Source organism: Nycticebus coucang, chromosome 22 (genome assembly GCF_027406575.1).
Source record: "Nycticebus coucang isolate mNycCou1 chromosome 22, mNycCou1.pri, whole genome shotgun sequence".
NCBI lineage: Eukaryota > Metazoa > Chordata > Mammalia > Primates > Lorisidae > Nycticebus > Nycticebus coucang.
The window spans coordinates 49,056,914-49,075,571 of NC_069801.1; the positions used below are offsets into that span (position 1 = coordinate 49,056,914).

Below are 18,658 nucleotides of genomic sequence, written 5' to 3' on the forward strand. Positions count from 1 at the left end.
GGATCTGAACCAGTAAGGGTAATATAAAAAATGGGGGTTAGGGGGTGTTGGAAAGCCTCTGAGAAGTAACATTTTAGATGACCCATGAAGGCTGAAGATTCAGCCATTCAAAGACCACAGAGAACAAGGTTCCATGAATAGACAGCAGCATGGAGAAAGCCCTCTGAGGTGCAAAAGCACCTGTTCAAGGAACTGAGAGGAGTTCAGTAGTTAAAGAACAATGAGTGGGAAAAGGGTCACATAAAAAGAGGCTGAGGAGAATTGCTGCATCACATGGTAATTCTATATTTAATTTAATTTTTCGAGGAATCACCATACTGTTTTCTATAGCAGCTGTTTGCGTTCTCATCCACAATACAGAAGGGTTTCAGTCTTTCCATGTTCTTGAACCTGTTTTCTGTGGTTTTGTAATAGCCATTATAATGAAGGTGAAGTGGTATCTCTAGAATGGCAAATAAAGGAGATAAACAAAGGGATGCATTTGTGTGGGATCAATCATGCCAAAGAACTTCATAGACTCAAACGTAACCTAGACCATAAAACCACCACTGCACAGCCTGTGACTGACATTCATGGTGTACCACAACATAAAATAGAAAGGAAACCTAAAAATGCTGAACCTTGTTCTTGAAAAGACAAATAATATGATGTAATAAGATGCTCAGGTCAGTAGAATTATTTCTATGGAGAAGATGGGAAGAATCTAAGAGATCTGAGATAGGCTGGGAATGATGTGGTAATCCTGGATTTGAAATTACTGGAAAATAATATATTTGCCTGAAAAGATCAAGATGAAATTTTCTGGCATGAACCGGCTTAATCAGTGTTTCTCAGTAAGGGCACTCTTGGTATGTTGGTGGGTCAGTTCTTCATTGGACAGCACTGTCCTGCACATAGTAGGAAGTTTAGCATCCCTGATCCTGACCTACTAAATGCCATTGTGACAATGAAAAATAATCCTACCATGTCACAACACAATCTATTTCATATATTTAACTTATTCTTCATATCCCCACGTGAGAATATAAATTCCAGTAACAGTGGATTGAATTATTATTTTTTTTTTTTCGAGACAAGAGTCTCACTAAGTGGCACTTGGTAGAGTGCTGTGGCATCACAGCTCACAGCAACCTCAAACTCTTGGACTTAAGTGATTCTCTTGCCTCAGCCTCCCAAGTAGCTGGGACTACAGGCACCTGCCACAATGTCTGGCTATTTTTTGGTTGCACTTGTCATTGTTATTTAGTGGGCCCAGGCCGGGCTCGAACCCACCAACCTTGGTGTATGTGGCTGGTGCTCTACTCACTGAGCTACAGTGCCAAGCCCTCAATTATTTTTAATACTGGTATCTTCAATGTTATTACTGTGTCTGAAACATAATACTCAGTACATATTTGCTTATTGCTTCCTTGGAAAGTTATTTGATAAATAAATATAGGAATGGAAAAACAAACATTAATGTGACTTAACCTGGGAAGAGCTATAATATTCATGCCCAAATTCACAAAACGATTTTGTGCCACTCAACTTGAATGATGGCAGTCAAATTCATTCTAAACAGTTTGTAATAGTGGCCTCAGGTTTATATGCCCCATGGTTATGAAAGACTGCATATTACAAGATCTGTATGACCTGCCTAACTATAAAGAGACCAATTAAGCTGATTTATAACACATACACGTATCCTATACAAAGCTCCACCTAAGTATTGGTTAAAATGTTCTTCCAGGGCGGTGCCTGTAGCTCAAGGAGTAGGGCGCCGGTCCCATATACCGGAGGTGCCGGGTTCAAACCCAGCCCAGGCCAAAAAAAAAAAAACACACACACACAAAAAAAAAATAAATAAATAAAATGTTCTTCCATTTGTGTATTTACACATCGTTTTCTTTAATGTGGCGCTTGTAGGCTCCTTCTCAGTTTTATTATTCACTTGCCAAATGGCATTAGAGTCACCTACTTTTCTAGCTGACTACTGTACCTTTTTCTAATCCCATTGGAAACATAAAGGATCCATCCTCACTATCCTTAAACCTGTGAGATATTGAGAAGGATGGGCGTTCTTGGGTCCTTCTATTTGCAGCATTTTGTTGCTCCCTTGCTTTTTAAAAGCTATTTTTGTCCTTTTTTTTTTTACATTCACTGTTTTTTTTTTGTAGAGACAGAGTCTCACTTTACTGCCTTCAGTAGAGTGCCATGATGTCACAGGACTCACAGCAACCTCTAGCTCTTGGGCTTCCGCGATTCTCCTGCCTCAGCCTCCTGAGCAGCTGGGACTACAGGCGCCCGCCACAACGCCCAGCTATTTTTTGGTTGCATTTCAGCCGGGGCTGGGTTTGAACCCACCACCCTCTGTATATGGGGCCGGTGCCCTACTCACTGAGCCACAGGTGCCACCCTTACATTCACTTTTGAGATTATTTTCCCAAAGCATAATCCTCTACTTCTGAAAGTTCCTGGTGAAATACCACAAACAGGGTTGCTTACGTAACAGAAATTTATTATCTCATAGTTGTGGAGGATAGAAGTCCGATCAAGGTGATAACAGGATCGGTTCCTCCGGAGGGCTTAGGGAAGGGTCTTTCCATGTCCTGGTTTATGGATGGACTTCTTCACATTCACAGGGTTTTCCCCCTGTATGCATACCTGTGTCCCAAATTTGGTAAAGCCTGGATGATATGAACTTATTTTACCATTCACTACTTTTATTCATTTGTGTTACTTGCTGTTTTTTCTTTTTCTAGAGGTGGTCTTGTTATATTGCCCTGGCTAGATAAGAGCACAGTGGCTGTTGCCAGGTGCAATTATAGTGCACTACAGCGTTAAATTCCTGGGCTCAAAGGATGCTCCGCCCTCAGCCTAAAGGCACATCATTGCACTGGTGTTGTGTGATTATTTGATTTTAGGTTCTAGCCTGAAATCTATACACTAAATTGCGCGAAGGCAAGCACTGTTTCTGTTTTGTTCACTGCCGCATCCCCGAGGGTAGGCTGGTGTCCAGCACAAAGTAGGGGCTCAAATATTTGTCGAAAATGAATGAGTGAATGATGGCTTCTTGGTTTTATCTTTATATTAGAAAACTTTGAAGGACTTCAAAAATTTTAGCAGGATTAAATTTACTTTTTTAAAAAGTTCTATCATTTAGTTTTTGTGTGGAAGATGAATTGGAAAGGCAAATCTGAAGATAAGGAGGACAGGTTGTTAGGATGATCATCTAGTCCTCAGATAGTAAAAGCCTAAATAAAGGCAGCAGTTTAGAGATGGAGAGGAAGAGATGGGATTTCAGAAGAACCATTTAAAGGGGGAGAATCATCAGGACTTAGTGACTAATGTGGTGAGGGGGAAAGAAAAGTCAAGATTCAAAATTAAAACAAAATATATAAATTAGTATGAGGTAGCATTCATTGCATAGTAGTTAAGACCATTGGAGTCGCACAGATTAATCATGTAACTTACTAGCTACATGACTGAGCAATTTTACTTAATCTCTTAGTCATTGGGGCTGCTGTAACAAAATACCATAGACTGGGCAGATTATTTTAACAGCAGAAATTTGCTTCTCACAGTCTGGAAGCTGGGAAGTCCAAGATCAGTGCCTGGTGAGGGCTAACTTTCTCATAGAGAGCCATATTCTCACTCTAACTTCATAGGGCCCAAGGTCAAGGGGTCCCTATCAGGCCTCTTTTATAAGGGCACTAATCCCATTAAGGAGGGCGGGCCTTCATGACCTAATCATGTTAAAGGCCTTTCCTCCTAATACCATCATTTTAGGGGTTAGGATTTCAACATGTGAATTTTGGAGTATTTGGACCATAGCACTTGACATCCAGTTTACCTAACTGTGTTAATTGCAAATGAGTATCTTCACAGAATTTTTTAAGTTAAATGAGGTAATACTTATAAAGTACCTAGTATTCATACAGTTTGCTGTGAACTTGAGGAAGTCATTTAACCATCCAGACTTAACTGCTATAGAAACTAAGGATAATACTTACATATATTACTCAGTTTTCTCTATATCACAGTTGTTTTGAGAATGTAAATCCCTTTTAAAACCATGAATTGATACTTACAGTAGCTAAATACTATATTAATTATACCTAGAAGGAGGGGAGATATCTAACTTCATCTTTAATACAACTTCTCATATATTATAAGGTATATGGTACTTCTTGGCCATAAAAACTAGAGTAGAATTTATTCTACTAGGAACAGGTTTCTGTCTCTATGAAGTTCTATGTGATAAATGACTAGTGAGCCCTCAAGAAAATAAATCTTAACGGGATATTCTTGTTGCCTGGTGTGGAAGGGAGAAGGAAGTGAGATTATCAGGAACCAAGCCCAGATGGTGGAAATGAGGGGCTGGAAATTGTCAGAGCAGATTTTGGTTGCCTGTTCTGATTTCCTGGAATTGGAGCTGTGCTTATTTTTATGATTGAGTAGTATATTTCGATCCTTGGCCTTTGTAAGAAACCAGTAAAAACAGCTGGCCTGGTTATTATTCCACACATAAGGAGAGTAACAAACAGAAGTTAAAACCCAAAATTCTGATCTTTATTTATTTCATCATGCTATAATTCCTTTCCAAACAGAAATAGCAGATGTAACCATCTTTCAGTGACCATGATATATGATACTGCACACAGAAATCCTGCCTAAGGGTAACCCAGGTTTTTTTTTCCCCCTCCTTCTGTATATTTACTGTGTGATCTTGGCTAAAATTTTATTTTCAGCCAGCATTTTCAATTTTCTTATTGTTGACTGGCTTGTTGAAGGGGTTTGGAGTCACCAGAGGAAGAGGGTCTTGGCACAAGGAATGAAGAGGCTTAAAACAAAGTCTGTGTGAGGGGACTGAGGAACTCTGAGAGGAGCCCTCATGAGTTAACCTTGGGTCCATATTTATTATCACAAAACAGGAAAAAGTAGTTAAAAGTTACTTATCAAGCATAAGCATTAAAAAGGGGGAAATATGAAAAGTGTCACTCTCTAATTTGTTTTGCTACATCTCAGACCTTAAGACCTCAAGACCTCTGCCTCTGTTAGCCCAGCGGTTTTCAACCTGTGGGTCTCAACTTGTGGGTCACCTTTGTTTTTTTTTTTTTTTTTTTTTTTTGTAGAGACAGGGTCTCACTTTATGGCCCTTGGTAGAGTGCCATGGCCTCACACAGCTCACAGCAACCTCCAACTCCTGGGCTTAAGCGATTCTCTTGCCTCAGCCTCCCGAGTAGCTGGGACTACAGGCGCCCACCACAACGCCCGGCTATTTTTTGGTTGCAGTTCGGCCGGGGCCGGGTTTGAACCCGTCACCCTCGGTATATGGGGCCGGTGCCTTACCGACTGAGCCACAGGCGCCGCCCTTGTGGGTCACCTTTGTAACAATAAAAATACATCCTGCATATCAGATATTTACATTACGATTCATAACAGTAGCAAAATTACAGTTATGAAGTAGCAACGAAAGTAATTTTTTGGTTGGGGGTCACCACAACATGAGGAACTGTATTAAAGGGTTGTGGCCTTAGGAAGGTGAGAACCACTGCTCTAGCATCAAGAGATCTTTGGAATCTAGAGAATCTTTACCATAACCATTAGACCTGGTATTGCCACACTTCACATACACATTCTCCCTTGGAGGCCTGATTTCTGATCTCTTGCACTACACAACTCACATGCCATTTTCCTGTGATTCTCCAGGGCTTTCAAGCAGGAATCGCGTCTTAGGCTAAAGATCAGGGCTTAGTTTCCTCTACACTTATAAATCTCACTCTTGCTTTTGAATTGCCTAATTTCCAGAACTATATTTTCTTTTGGAATTTTAGTATTTTAGTATATAAGGTTCACTGTCAATCAGTATTGATCTGTATTTGTTTTCTTCCTTTGTACTGTTATTCCAAGTAAATTCTGTGTGTTCTTTTTCCCCACAGGTTTTCTGTGCTTCCTGCTGTAGCCTCAAATGTAAATTGCTATACATGGACAGAAAGGAAGCTAGAGTATGTGTAATTTGCCATTCAGTGCTAATGAATGGTAAGTATTAAAGCAGGTCGGTTTCCCAGTTGTTGAGAAAAAACAGGAAAATTCCAATGAAGAGACTTTTTTCCTACTCTTCTGTACAAGTTGCACACCTTCTCAAATGTCGTGACTTTAACTGTAAATATTGAATTCAATTTTCATGTTTTGAAAGTATCTTAGCATTTCAGAATTCCTGTACCTAATTTAATGAATGAATGCTAAAGCCAGGTAGGTTTTGCAGGAATAATGGAAGTTCTTTGGAAATTTGGTGCTATGTAGTTGTTATTGTTCCTATAAAATGACCAGAGTGAGGTGGGGGTAGGGAACTGTTGACCACCTAGATGATGAATTATTAAAATTGGGCTGAGGTTTTCCTTTAAAGAGATGCTATCTCTTGCTAGGGTATACCTTAATAACTTAGAATACATCCTTATTAACACCTTGTTTTATCATCTTATTAAAAATAAATATTTTAGCATCTAGGATCAAGTAGAAAATTGAATGTCAGTTACAATCAGTTATCTCTTTAATGCTACTTAGATTTGTTATAAGGATAATGGTTTTGAATTTAGTTATGTGGTGAAAGAGTATGTATAGGGGAAGGTAAATAAAATTTATCCATTGTTCATCTTTGTGGGACTAGAAATGATTCCAAGAGCATTTTAGTTAAAAGCCCTGAGTATGCTTTAAAAAGATATAAAATCAATCAGGCTGTAGTACTTTTCTCTTTGAATGCATCTTTGTACAGTTGCTAGAACAACCACTAATAGACAAAATATTGAACTTGGACACCCATTGCCTGTGCCAAGATAGTGTGCCTCCTGGAGGCTGGAACTTACCTGTCTGCTCTGAGACCCCTCCTGCTCTGTCTGTCTGCACTGCTCCGAGTGATGTCCTCCTGTTGCTGGCTTATTAACCTGTTGCATGTCAGTTAATCTGATCTGTTCTAATTTGCTATGACCCACCCAATTTCCTCCCATTTCTGAATTCTTATAATTTTGATCAATATGAATCATTCTTTCTACTCTTAAGTGTAGATGGTGGTTATTTTTTGGATGGTGGTTATTTCACTTGGTTGCTCAATTGATGATTTTTATTCCACTGCTTTCATTTTCGGATACATATCCGCAGATAAGAGCATGCTGCTTAATTACAGTACCTAATACCTCTTTCATTTGACGAGATCTTCCAACTTGATAGCTTTTTTTTTCTTAACTTGGCATAGCTAAAGATGAAGGAAATGGCAGAGGATTCACATGGAATACTTACTTTTTGTTAAGCCAAGGAGGCCCTTAACAGGGGATCCTAAGGTAATCCACTTTTCCTGGTTTTTCCAGCGTCTTTTCTCTCGCATGGCTTAACCCAGTCTTTTTTCTGAATATTTAATTTAATGCTTTTCAGTGTTCTCTTTCCCCTTTTCCCTTCTCCTTTTCTCTTCTTCTCTTCCTGCCAGTGCTTTCAAAGGAATACAGCTTTTGTTACTAGCCTTGTCTTGCAGTTTGGAGGCATAAATATTCAAAATCTTATGGATCATTCTTTGATGTTGAATGAGATTTTTGAAAAGATGCTGAAATATTGGGTGGTTTCTATTCCTGGGTATGTGGTATTACCTGAACCTAGAAGTTAAAATTTGTTGTCTTTCATTTCTGTAACACCTTTCATCCTATTTACTTTAAAGACAATAGATGATATGTCAGTATTTAGTAAAATTATAGGGTACACAGAATCTTAACATATTTGCAGTCATCCGTATTGGTTGATCATACTTATATGATATTGGCACATTTTCATGTTCAAATGGGTTCTGTGCTTTTGTGACACAACAAAGATGTGAAATGGTTGTTACTGCTAAATGCTTTTATATAGAATGATGATTAAAAGCAGAATTCATAAAGATGTTAAAATGTCCTCTCCTGAGCTTTCGGCTTTAGAATTTTTAGATGAGGTTTTATCTTAACTAAGAAGATCCTTAAAAATCTAGAAATAAAACTAAAAATTATACAATGGAGTTATGCTATTTTAGCCCCTGATTTTGATTTTTATAGAACTTTATAAAATGCATTTGAATATTAAATAAAAAAAATGCCTGAATGATATCCCAGTTACAAGTATAAAGTTTGATGTTGTTTCACTCTATCTTAAGGAAGCTTCTTTAACAAAGCCAGAGGCCTAGTCTTTAACTCAGACTGATCTGCTATCAGTCTGTATTAGAAGCATCCTATGATTCTTTTTTTTAAATCATGTAATTCTAATTTGTTCCAGCCACATAGTTTACTTAGCTAAATGGTCTTCTTTATTGAATAAAATCACCTATCTCCTTAATACCTTCACTAGCTGGAAGAAAGACAGACTGTGAGTGTTAATGAGGAGGAACTACATTATTTATCCAATATTGTGAAGGTCTTGATGTCCATATTTTGCAATCCATTCACATTGATTGTGTCTGTATTTGCTTTAGCTCAAGCCTGGGAGAACATGATGAGTGCCTCAAGCCAGAGCCCTAACCCTAACAATCCTGCTGAATACTGTTCTACTATCCCTCCCTTGCAGCAAGCTCAGGCCTCAGGAGCCCTGAGCTCTCCACCTCCCACTGTGATGGTACCTGTGGGAGTTTTAAAGCACCCTGGAGCAGAAGGTAGGGGATCATGTGCTATTCTCTCTCTTTTTCCTCATGAAGTTCCTCTGAAAAAAGGTGCTGATGTGACTTTACAGCACAGTCTTTAAAACTCTACAGATAAGTCCCTTGGGTGGTTATTAAAGTGGAAGAACAAGGTGAGAAATATGTCGGTACTATTTCTGGGCAAGTAAAGAAGAATATTGTGTTGCTTGATATTTTGGAGGCACCTCAGAAAATACGCCAATCTCCTCTTCAATTTAAGAATGTGTAATTACACTGCTTGCACTTAAAAAGAGGAGCAGAAGTTGAAGCCAGCCTATAAAAATTCCAGTCTCATGCCCACCTTAATGCTCTTTGTAGTAGTTCAGTAAGTGATGAACATGAGAGTTCTTCCTTCTGACCAGCCCATTCTAGTATTGCTTTTTGGAATGCACATTGTCATTTTCTCTTTTGAGTCTATCCATGTGAAAATAAGAAAATATTTGTGTTAGGTACATAGACCTCTAAATCTAGGACTTTAATTCTGATTATGTCATAGGTAGAGAATTATTGCCTCGGCTTATTTTGGTTTTTATGATTATGATATTGTCAGATGAAGGCATTATGTAAGTTCAGGGGATTATGAATAGTAAAAATAACAGATATATATTTCCTTAAAACAATCTTGTCAAGAATTTTTCCTTTATGGTTAGAATTGATCTTCCTTCATTAACTGTATCTTTTTCATCCAGTGATATTCCCTTTCTTTGCTAAAGTGTCCACCTCCCCTTTTAAGATCATAGATTTCAATTGACATTGTCATATTCTTCCCCTTTTTCCCTCTTTTCAGACCATCCACTGGTCACAGTCCTTGTGTTTTATGAGTTCAGGTTTTCTTTCTTAAAATCTTTATTCTCTTTACTTTGTTGTTTTTCTGTTCTTCCCTAGTCTCTCCCTGTGTTTTGGCTGTTTAAATTGATTTCTAAAACTGATTTAAAGAGATCATTTCATCAGACTCCGTTTTCTAGCTTTTCCCCTGTCCTTTTACTAAAATGCAAACTACTTTTTCACTGCCAGATCAGTCTTTCTTCTTCAGTTACACTGTAGCCAAAAATCTGGTCACTTTGTTTCCCAGTTCTTACATATCTTTGCCAACTCTTCCTTTATTATAAACTGATTATTCTTTAGCATTCTTCAGGGTATCTTTTGCCCTTTAAAAGTGTTATATTACTTTACCAGAAATTGAATTTCTGTGGAAACCTCATACTTTTAGGAGATGTGGGTGTATATTGCTTTACTTTTTTTCTGCTGTTAATTTACTGCCAAGCGATTAAGATACTTTCCTTAGTTTCTTCCATTGATGCGGGACGGAGTATATGCCATAATCGTAGATGTTCTTAAGAACTCTGAGATTTCAAAGCAGTGTTTTAAATCTTTGCATAAAAGTTATAGAAGTAAGGAATATATTTAAATATGTATTTTAAAAATTAACTTATAACCACTTATATGCATTTACAGTTCTGCTGTTTCTAATTATAAGATGCTAAATAGTGATTTCTTTGTACATCTGGAATGGGTGACCTTTTCTTCTTTGATGTTAGAAGCCCTACCAATGTCACATTGATGCCTGTTTTATTTTTCTGGCCCCTCAAGTGGTTCAGCCCAGAGAACAGAGGAGAGTGTGGTTTGCTGATGGGATCTTGCCCAATGGAGAAGTTGCTGATGCAGCCAAATTAACAATGAATGGAACTTCCTCTGCAGGAACCCTGGCTGTGTCACATGACCCAGTCAAGCCAGTAACTACCAGTCCTCCAACGGCAGAGGTAAGAAAACAAGATAGCAACCCGAAGTGGGGACTTGCTGTCTCTGTGTTGTGCTGCCTCTGTGTTACCTTTTTCTAAGTTGAGTGACTTCTGCGTGCAACCTCGTAGGTTTTGGATGTAAGTTAGCATGTGTTATGTATGGGGGAAAAAACCCACTGTAGCTAGAGGTCGGGAATTCCTCTAGGGAATTCTGGCTCCTTGGCATATTGGTTTTCAAATCAAGTTCCCCAGGTTCTGTGGCAGCCTGTCAGGAGTGCCATCGCGAGGAAGAGTGAAGAGTGGGCAATATGAAGGTGGCTGAGAAACTCTTATATTCAACCTGAGGATCTGTCTTTTTTTCTCTTTTATCTGTTGTGTTTCCATTTTAGATTTTTTTTTTTTTTTTTGGTAGAGACAGAGTCTCACTTTACTGCCCTCGGTAGAGTGCCATGGCGTCACACGGCTCACAGCAACCTCCAGCTCCTGGGCTTATGTGATTCTTTTGCCTCAGCCTCCCGAGCAGCTGGGACTACAGGCGCCCGCCACAACGCCCGGCTATTTCTCGGTTGCAGTTTGGCCAGGGCTGGGTTTGAACCCACCACCCTCCGTATATGGGGCCGGCGCCCTACTCACTGAGCCATAGGCGCCGCCCTCCAGTTTAGATTTTTTAAAAGAATTCCAAAACTTAAAAATAAGGTTTTTGAAAAGGACCAGCTTAATAGTGTACCTAAGGAAACTAGCTCACATTGCACTCTTGCTTCGATTAATACGTTCTTTCTATAGGAATATTGGTCACAATTTTGAGGCTAATGGGATTCTCTTTCCTTGAAGTTTAATTTTCAGAAGGGGACAAATATCAACTACCTTTTTTATTGAGTAATGAGAGAAGAGAGCCACCTAGAACCCAAATTGTAAATTATACACATAGAATCCTTTTATATAAAGGGTCTCTTTCTATTGCTGGTTAATTTTGTTATCTAATATATAATCCATATTCAGATTTCCCCAGTTGTCGCAATAATATTCTTTATAGCTTCCATTTATATGAATTTCATACATGTGCTATCTTTCAGAAAGTATGAATTTTAGATTTTCACTTAAATTCTCATTGGTATTTTTAACTATATTATTCTGCCAAAGTCTTGAGTAATACTCGCTGTGCTGATTTGCTTTTCCTAGGTGGATATTTCTCTCCTCTCTGGGAGCATAACTCAGGTCGGAAGTCCTGTTGGAAGTGCAATGAACCTTATTCCTGAAGATGGCCTTCCTCCCATTCTCATCTCCACTGGTGTAAAAGGAGGTATGTGGATTTAATTTAAGTAAGTGTAGTTATGTATCTAAATGCTGCCTTGTTATTAAGGGAAGGAGACAGAATTTGAGTGATAGCCACCTTTTCCCTTCCTGTCCTATAAAGCAAGCAACTTGCCGTGAGAACAATGTTGCTGTTACTGATAGTTTCAGAGTAGATGTTTATATTTCTATATCATAATGTCATTTTCATTTTTTGAAAGATATATTAATTACAATATAAATGTAGGTTATTAGCAATTTCTAAAACTATTTCAAAGCACATAATATGAAGAGTTGCTTGTAGTTGACACAGTTGTTAATTTAGCTTTCTATTTTGAAGTATGATATACATTGAGAAAGATACATTTAATAATTTGAAGAGCAGGGAACTTAAATAGGAATTTTACTTACAAAAAATATTTTTAGGGAGTCCTGGTAAGATGTAAGATTATTATTCAGACAAAAGAAAGCTTAACTTTATGTGACATTTTATTGTTGATATGTCCAGATCAGCATGCACTCAGTTATTTTCAGGAGATGGTTTATTAATAATCTATCCTGGGCGGTGCCTGTGGCTCAGTGGGTAGGATGCTGGCCCCATATACCGAGGGTGGCGGGTTCAAACTCGGCCCCGGCCAAACTGCAATAAAAAATAGCCGGGCGTTGTGGCGGGTGCCTGTGGTCCCAGCTGCTCGGGAGGCTGAGGCAAGAGAACTGAGAGCAATAGGGTGAGACTCCGTCTCTAAAAAAAAAAGAACTATCCTGAATTTTGTCCTAGGCTTTTACCTCATCTCCTTGTCTTCAGTCTTTATTTTATCTTCCATACTGTTGCCAGTTAATCTTTTTAAACGTAGACATATATATTGCTCTTGCTTAGAAATAGTAGATTCTCAGTGCCTTTAGTATAAATGTTCCTTATAACCTTGTCTCAACTCATCTTTCTAGCCATTTATTATCAACTTTATTTTTAACCATTATGCCAGCATCTTATGTATGTAGTTCACATTATTTCTTGTTTTTTTTTTTTTTTCCTCTTTCTTTCTGAGAATTGCTTATCCTTTTGAATGTGTTTCTTAGTCTGTGTTTCTTTTTTTACTTGTTTTTTTGGACAGTGTCTCACTCTGTCACTCAAGCTGAGGTACAGTGGCCATAATCATAGCTCACCGTAGCCTTAAACTCTTGAGCTCCTGCCTTAGCTCCCTAAATACCTAGGACTACACCATGCCTAGGTAATGGTTTTTTTTTTTTTTCTTTTTTTTCCTTTTTATGGAGATTGGGGTCTCTTTATGTTGCCCAGGATAGTCTCAAACTTTGGGCCTCAAGGAGTCCTCCCACCTTAGTCCCCCAAAGTGTAGCAATTATAGACATGAGCCACTGTGCCTAGTCTGTTTTTTAAAAATTGCATAACTGTACCTACTTACGCAAGTGTTAATCTGAGTATTAAATTAGATATCATACCTGTAGTACGCAGCAAGAAAGTATCTGCTACAAAGTAGGCATGTAATTAATATTTTTCATTTCTGGCTCGGCACCAGCCACATGTACCAAGGCTTGTGGGTTCAAGCCCTGCTTGGGCGTGCTAAACAACAGTGACAACCGTAACAAGAAAATAGCCAGGAGTTGTGGCAGGCACCTGGTAGTCCCAGCTACTTGGGAGGCTGAGACAAGAGAATCACTTGAGTCCAAGAGCTTGAGGTTTCTGTGAGCTGTGACGCCACAGCACTCTACCAAAGCTGACATAGCGAGACTCAAGTCTCAAAAAAAAAAAAAAAAAAAAAAAAATTTTTTTTCCCTCCATTTCTTCCTTTCTTCTGCCTGGAATGGCCCTCTATACTAGAGTAGAAGAATACTCTTGACTTCCTCTGAAGAACTTCTCAACTTTTCAAAATCCAGTTTAATGGTTAACTCTTTTCCGAATTCTTACTTGGGCTGCCTACAAAACTGTTTGCTTCTCTCTGTTCTAATAGCAATTCTTACAGATGGTCACTTCATTAACACTTTTCCCATTGTTATTTAGATATTTTATACATCTTCTTCTTTCATTTAGACCATGAATTCCCTCAGTCTCAATTTCTGTTTGTCTTCTGCCCTTGCATGGTGCTGGGCCCATAGTAGATTCTCAGCATATGTTGGCTGAAGGTATATTACTGTCAAATCCAGCTGTGTTCCAGATAGTTCAACAATGAACTTTCACATTAATTAAGCATTCTTTTGTCAGTAAAATTGCTACTTAGGTTTCAAATTTTGGCCATTTTAATTAATCTTAGATTAATAAGGAATTAAATTAGCCTACTCTGTTGTTTAAGTCAGATGGTAGGATTCCATTTTCATAAAGAGTTATATCCATGAAATGTAGTTGTTAAAACTTCTCCTGGGTGTGCCCGTAGATCAGTGGTTAGGGCGCCAGCCACACGTACCAGAGCTGGTGAGTCCGAACCCAGCCCAGGCCTCCTAAACAAAACAACAACAACAACAACAACAACAAAATAGCCTGGCATTGTGGTGGGCACCTGTTGTCCCAGCTACTTGGGAGGCTGAGACAAGACAATCGCTTGAGCCCAAGAGTTTGAGGTTGCTGTGAGCCATGATGCTATAGCACTCTACAGAAGGCAACAAAATGAGACTGTGTCTCAGTAACAATAACAAAAAAAACCATTTCTCCTAATGTCCTTGGTTTAGTTACAACAAATAAATAACTAAATAAAAACCTCTCCTACCAAGAAAGAAAAGATAGGTAAATATATTTACTTAAATTATATTATAATCTTTTCACCAAAATTTTGCAATTTTGTATTCTAGTGGAATAACTTCATAACTTACAAATGTGTATATATACACATTTTTTTTTTTTTTGCAGTTTGGCCAGGGCCAGGTTCAAACCCGCCATCCCCGGTATATGGGGCTGGCGCCCTACTCTTTGAGCCACAGGCACCACCCCCATAAAAAAATATTTTACATGGCTTGGCACCTGTAGCCCAAGCAGCTAAGGCACCAGCCACATACAACAGAGCTGGCGGGTTCCAACCCAGCCTGGGCCTGCCAAACAATAATGACAACAATAACCCCCAAAGAGCCAGTTGTGGTGGGTGCCTGTAGTCCCAGCTACTTGGGAGGCTGAGACAGGAGAATCTCTAAGCCCAGGAGTTGGGGGTTGCTGTGAGCTGTCATGCCACAGCACTCTTCCCAGGGTGATAGCTTGAGGCTCTTCCCCCCCCCCCCAAAAAAATATTTTTACATTCATTATTTCTCTTTCCATTAAATATTTTTATTAATATGATATGTATTTCCTATTACATCCAAAAAATCAATTTTTTAATTTCTGTTGCTCAGTGGGGCAATATTATTACTTGGTTCTACCTGACTGTCCCTTAGTGATGCATTTTATGTAAGATCAACCAAACGGCATTCAACTTTCACATTTTTACTTCCTCTTCCATAGCCCTACATTCTATAATGATTATTATGCATGATTTTGACTTCAAGCTGAGAGGACCATTATCATTCAAAATGAAGAGGCCGAATATTACATGCTGTGCTTCCAGAGATTAAACAGGAAGGGTTACGGGCGGCGCCTGGAGTTTAAGGAGTAGGGCGCCGGTCCCATATGCCGGAGGTGGCGTGTTCAAACCCAGCCCCGGCCAGTCCCATATGCCGGAGGTGGCGTGTTCAAACCCAGCCCTGGCCAAAAACCACACACACAAAAAAAAAACCGGGAAGGGTTACATTTAGAGTCTGAAGTATTAACTGGTCCATGTAGAGAGTCTTATGTGTGATTTACTGGCAATTTTAGTGATATATATATCCTTAAAGGAATTGTTTTATGAAACTAGTCACCTATGCTACTTTTGTTTTATGTGATTATTTGTAAAAGTTTAATTTTTTGATGGTCAGAAAAATCTCAAACAGTACAAAAGGGAGTAGAATGAAAAGTAGGGCTCCCTCTTCCCCTGACTCTTTGACATTCTTTCCAGAGATAAATAGTATATTATCACTTTCTTGTGTATCATGGGTTAATTTATACGTTGGTCTTAGAACATGTATTATGCGAAATTCTTGTTATAATAGTTGGGAAAAATTGTTAAATAAAAGGGTCTTCTTTAGGCTATGGTGCAAAGAATATTAAATTTAATATAAATATTAAATTCGTAGTGGACTTAGTGGCTTTTGAGAGTAAAAGGGAGCACTGGTAACATGATGCTAGTACAGCACGTACAAACCAGGGTGATCTTTGTTCACTCTGTGAATCAAATGTTTGTCTCTTTTCTATGAATAATCAGCTCATTCCTCCATCAGATTTTCTTCTTGATTTGTTCCTTTAACCAGTCTATTACATTTTTTACCCCTTGCAGACTATGCTGTGGAAGAGAAACCATCACAGATTTCAGTAATGCAGCAATTAGAAGATGGTGGCCCTGACCCACTTGTATTTGTTCTAAATGCAAATTTGTTGTCAATGGTTAAAATTGTAAATTGTAAGTAAGAAATTTTTTAAATTAAAATGAAATGCTTTACTGATTCATAGATAGTAAATAAAGCTTTCAAAATTCATTACACACCAGTCTTTTTATATAGAGCCACATCTTACTGAACACTGCATTCTGAAAAAGTCGATTTGTGTAAAATAGTATATCCCAAAGGACAACTGTGAGACTAAAAGAAACTCTTGCCTTTAGTCACAGGGATGAGGTAAATGAATCTCTGTAGAGAAAAGCCTAACAAACCTTGAACAGATCTGAGTTAAATTCTTTTTGAGATGGGTGTGTTAAATCACTACTCAACTGGTATTGAAGCAATTATTCAGGCAGGCCAAACAATTATATGCTAGATTTTAATCCCACAAACCTAAATCATGGTGTTAAACTTTATTTAGGAAAAGTATTAGTTAACTAACACATTGTGAAGTTTCAATGCATCATAAGTTGAGAATCAGAAGCAGCTTCTCAGTTCTCAGTGCTAGCTTCGTATGCATCAGAATGAGAAGAGGACAGTAACTGAGAATCTTGATTACACTTTGCAATGTGATATGGGAAAATAGAAAATACATTTATCCTGAGTGAGTGTTAATAGGCAGGTTTAGAGGAAGGAAGGAACCTATAGGGAATAAGTCCTCCAGTTCCCACTGTGCACTTGTTTTAAGTTGACCATGGAAACCAGACACATTTATGTATTACTTCCTTAGAGGTACTACACTGACGAAATGTAGGTTTCTGGCTTACTTGTTAATCACACTCTGGTATATTTGGCGACTTATTAATGCCCACTACCTTTCCTTTCAAATTAAAAATAATTTGCTTGAAATTTCAATTTGCTATATCTAGTTTATAAGTCACACTTAGGAATTAGCTTACGTAGAATTCCTGAAATGTATGCATCATCATTGGGAACTTCCTGTTTCGGTGTGTAAAGTAACAATCAATTAACCAGAGTGAAAGAAAAGGATTTCTTTTTTTTGGATACAGAGTCTTACTCTGTTTGCCCAGGCTAGTGTGTCTTCGCATCAGCCTAGCCCACAGCAACCTTTAACTCCTAGGGTTTAAGAGATCCTCCTGCCTTAGCCTCCTGAGTAGCTGGGAATACAGGTGCCCACCGTAATGCCAAGCTAATTTTTCTATTTTTGGTAGAGATGGGGCCTTGCTTTTGCTCAGGCTGGTCTCAAACTCCTGAGCTTGTGGGAACCTACTGCCTTGGCCTCCAAGAGTGCTAGGATTACAGGTCTGAGCTACTTTGCCCAGCTAGGATCTTTCTTGTTTGATTTACATTGATTTTGATTTATGCGGTGGTATTCATAATTTTATTTGACTCCTTTTTCATTTCCTTTGAATATCCCATTGTATTGCGGGACAGATAATACAGTGTCAGGGATTAAACGTTATTTTTGACTTACATATGGCTTCTGCTGTTTGTGCTCTAATATAGCTTAAAAGTAAAGGCTCAGAAGTAAGTAGTTTAAAAAAGCCATCCTAATAGAAAAATTAGCCAGGTGTTGTAGCAGTGCCTGTAGTCCCAGCTCGGTGGGAGGCCAAGGCAAAGGATTGCTTGAGCCCTAGAGTTTGAGGTTGCTGAGAGCTAGACTGATGCCATAGCACTCCAGCTCCAGCACAGAATATGACTGTCTCAAAACAAAACAAAAACAAAAACACCACCATTTTCATGACGTTTTTATAGCATGAAGCCAAATAAAATCACATTGCTGATTATCTGGAATCTTTTTCAGGACAGGACTGTAGGGTCAGGTGGCGCAGTGGCTCATGCATGTAATCCTAGCACTCTGGGAGGCTGAGGCAGATGAATTACCCTGAGCTCACCAGTTTGAGACCAGCCTAAGCAAGAGTGAGACCCCCTTTCTAAAAATAGCTGGGCATTGTGGCTGACACCAGCTACTGAGGACGCTGAAGCAAGAGAATCATTTGAGCCCAAGAGTTCGAGGTTGCTGTGAGCTATGATGCCATGACACTCTTACAAGAGCAACAAAGTGAGACTCTTGTCTCAAAAAAAAAAAAAAAAGACGGGAGTGTAGTTAAAATAGCTAGAATTTCTTGGCTATAAATAAACATTAAAAATATGTTTTCTTGGGCGGTGCCTGTGGCTCAAGGAGTAGAGCGCCGGTCCCATGTGCCGGACGTGGCAGGTTCAAACCTAGCCCCTGCCAAAAACCACAAAAAAAAAAAAAGTTTTCTTTAGGCTAAAACCTGAAATCAAAGCTATAATGTTGGCTTTCATTGTTGTTATTTCTGGCCTTAAGTAGGTAATTATTTCTTTGGTAAAGTGATTTTTTTTTTTTAATATAAAGGTAGAGGATTATATTCTTCAATCATTATAGCAATAGGATACAGTTTGGTTTCATTTATTTTATTCTTAATGGAATGTTGCTTTTAATAATTATACCTTAAAAATTTTAAGTACATTTTCTTTCATTATTGTTTCTTCGACTTTCTAATCATTTTTCTAAGTGTTTAGAAAAGAG

The 18,658-nt window shown here is 38.5% G+C and overlaps 1 protein-coding gene across 4 annotated transcripts in view; it reads left to right on the forward strand.

The window, feature by feature from the left end:
• The window catches only part of ZFYVE9 (zinc finger FYVE-type containing 9), a 187,414-nt gene that overhangs the window by 92,635 nt on the left and 76,121 nt on the right, over positions 1-18,658 (forward strand). For 3 of the 4 annotated variants that reach the window (XM_053576451.1, XM_053576452.1, XM_053576453.1), the window contains exons 5-9: positions 5,922-6,021; positions 8,465-8,641; positions 10,256-10,425; positions 11,584-11,704; positions 16,044-16,166. In XM_053576451.1, coding sequence (XP_053432426.1) covers positions 5,922-6,021; positions 8,465-8,641; positions 10,256-10,425; positions 11,584-11,704; positions 16,044-16,166 — 691 coding nt within the window. The remainder of the gene's footprint in view (positions 1-5,921; positions 6,022-8,464; positions 8,642-10,255; positions 10,426-11,583; positions 11,705-16,043; positions 16,167-18,658) is intronic. The other variant, XM_053576454.1, reaches the window with a different exon arrangement.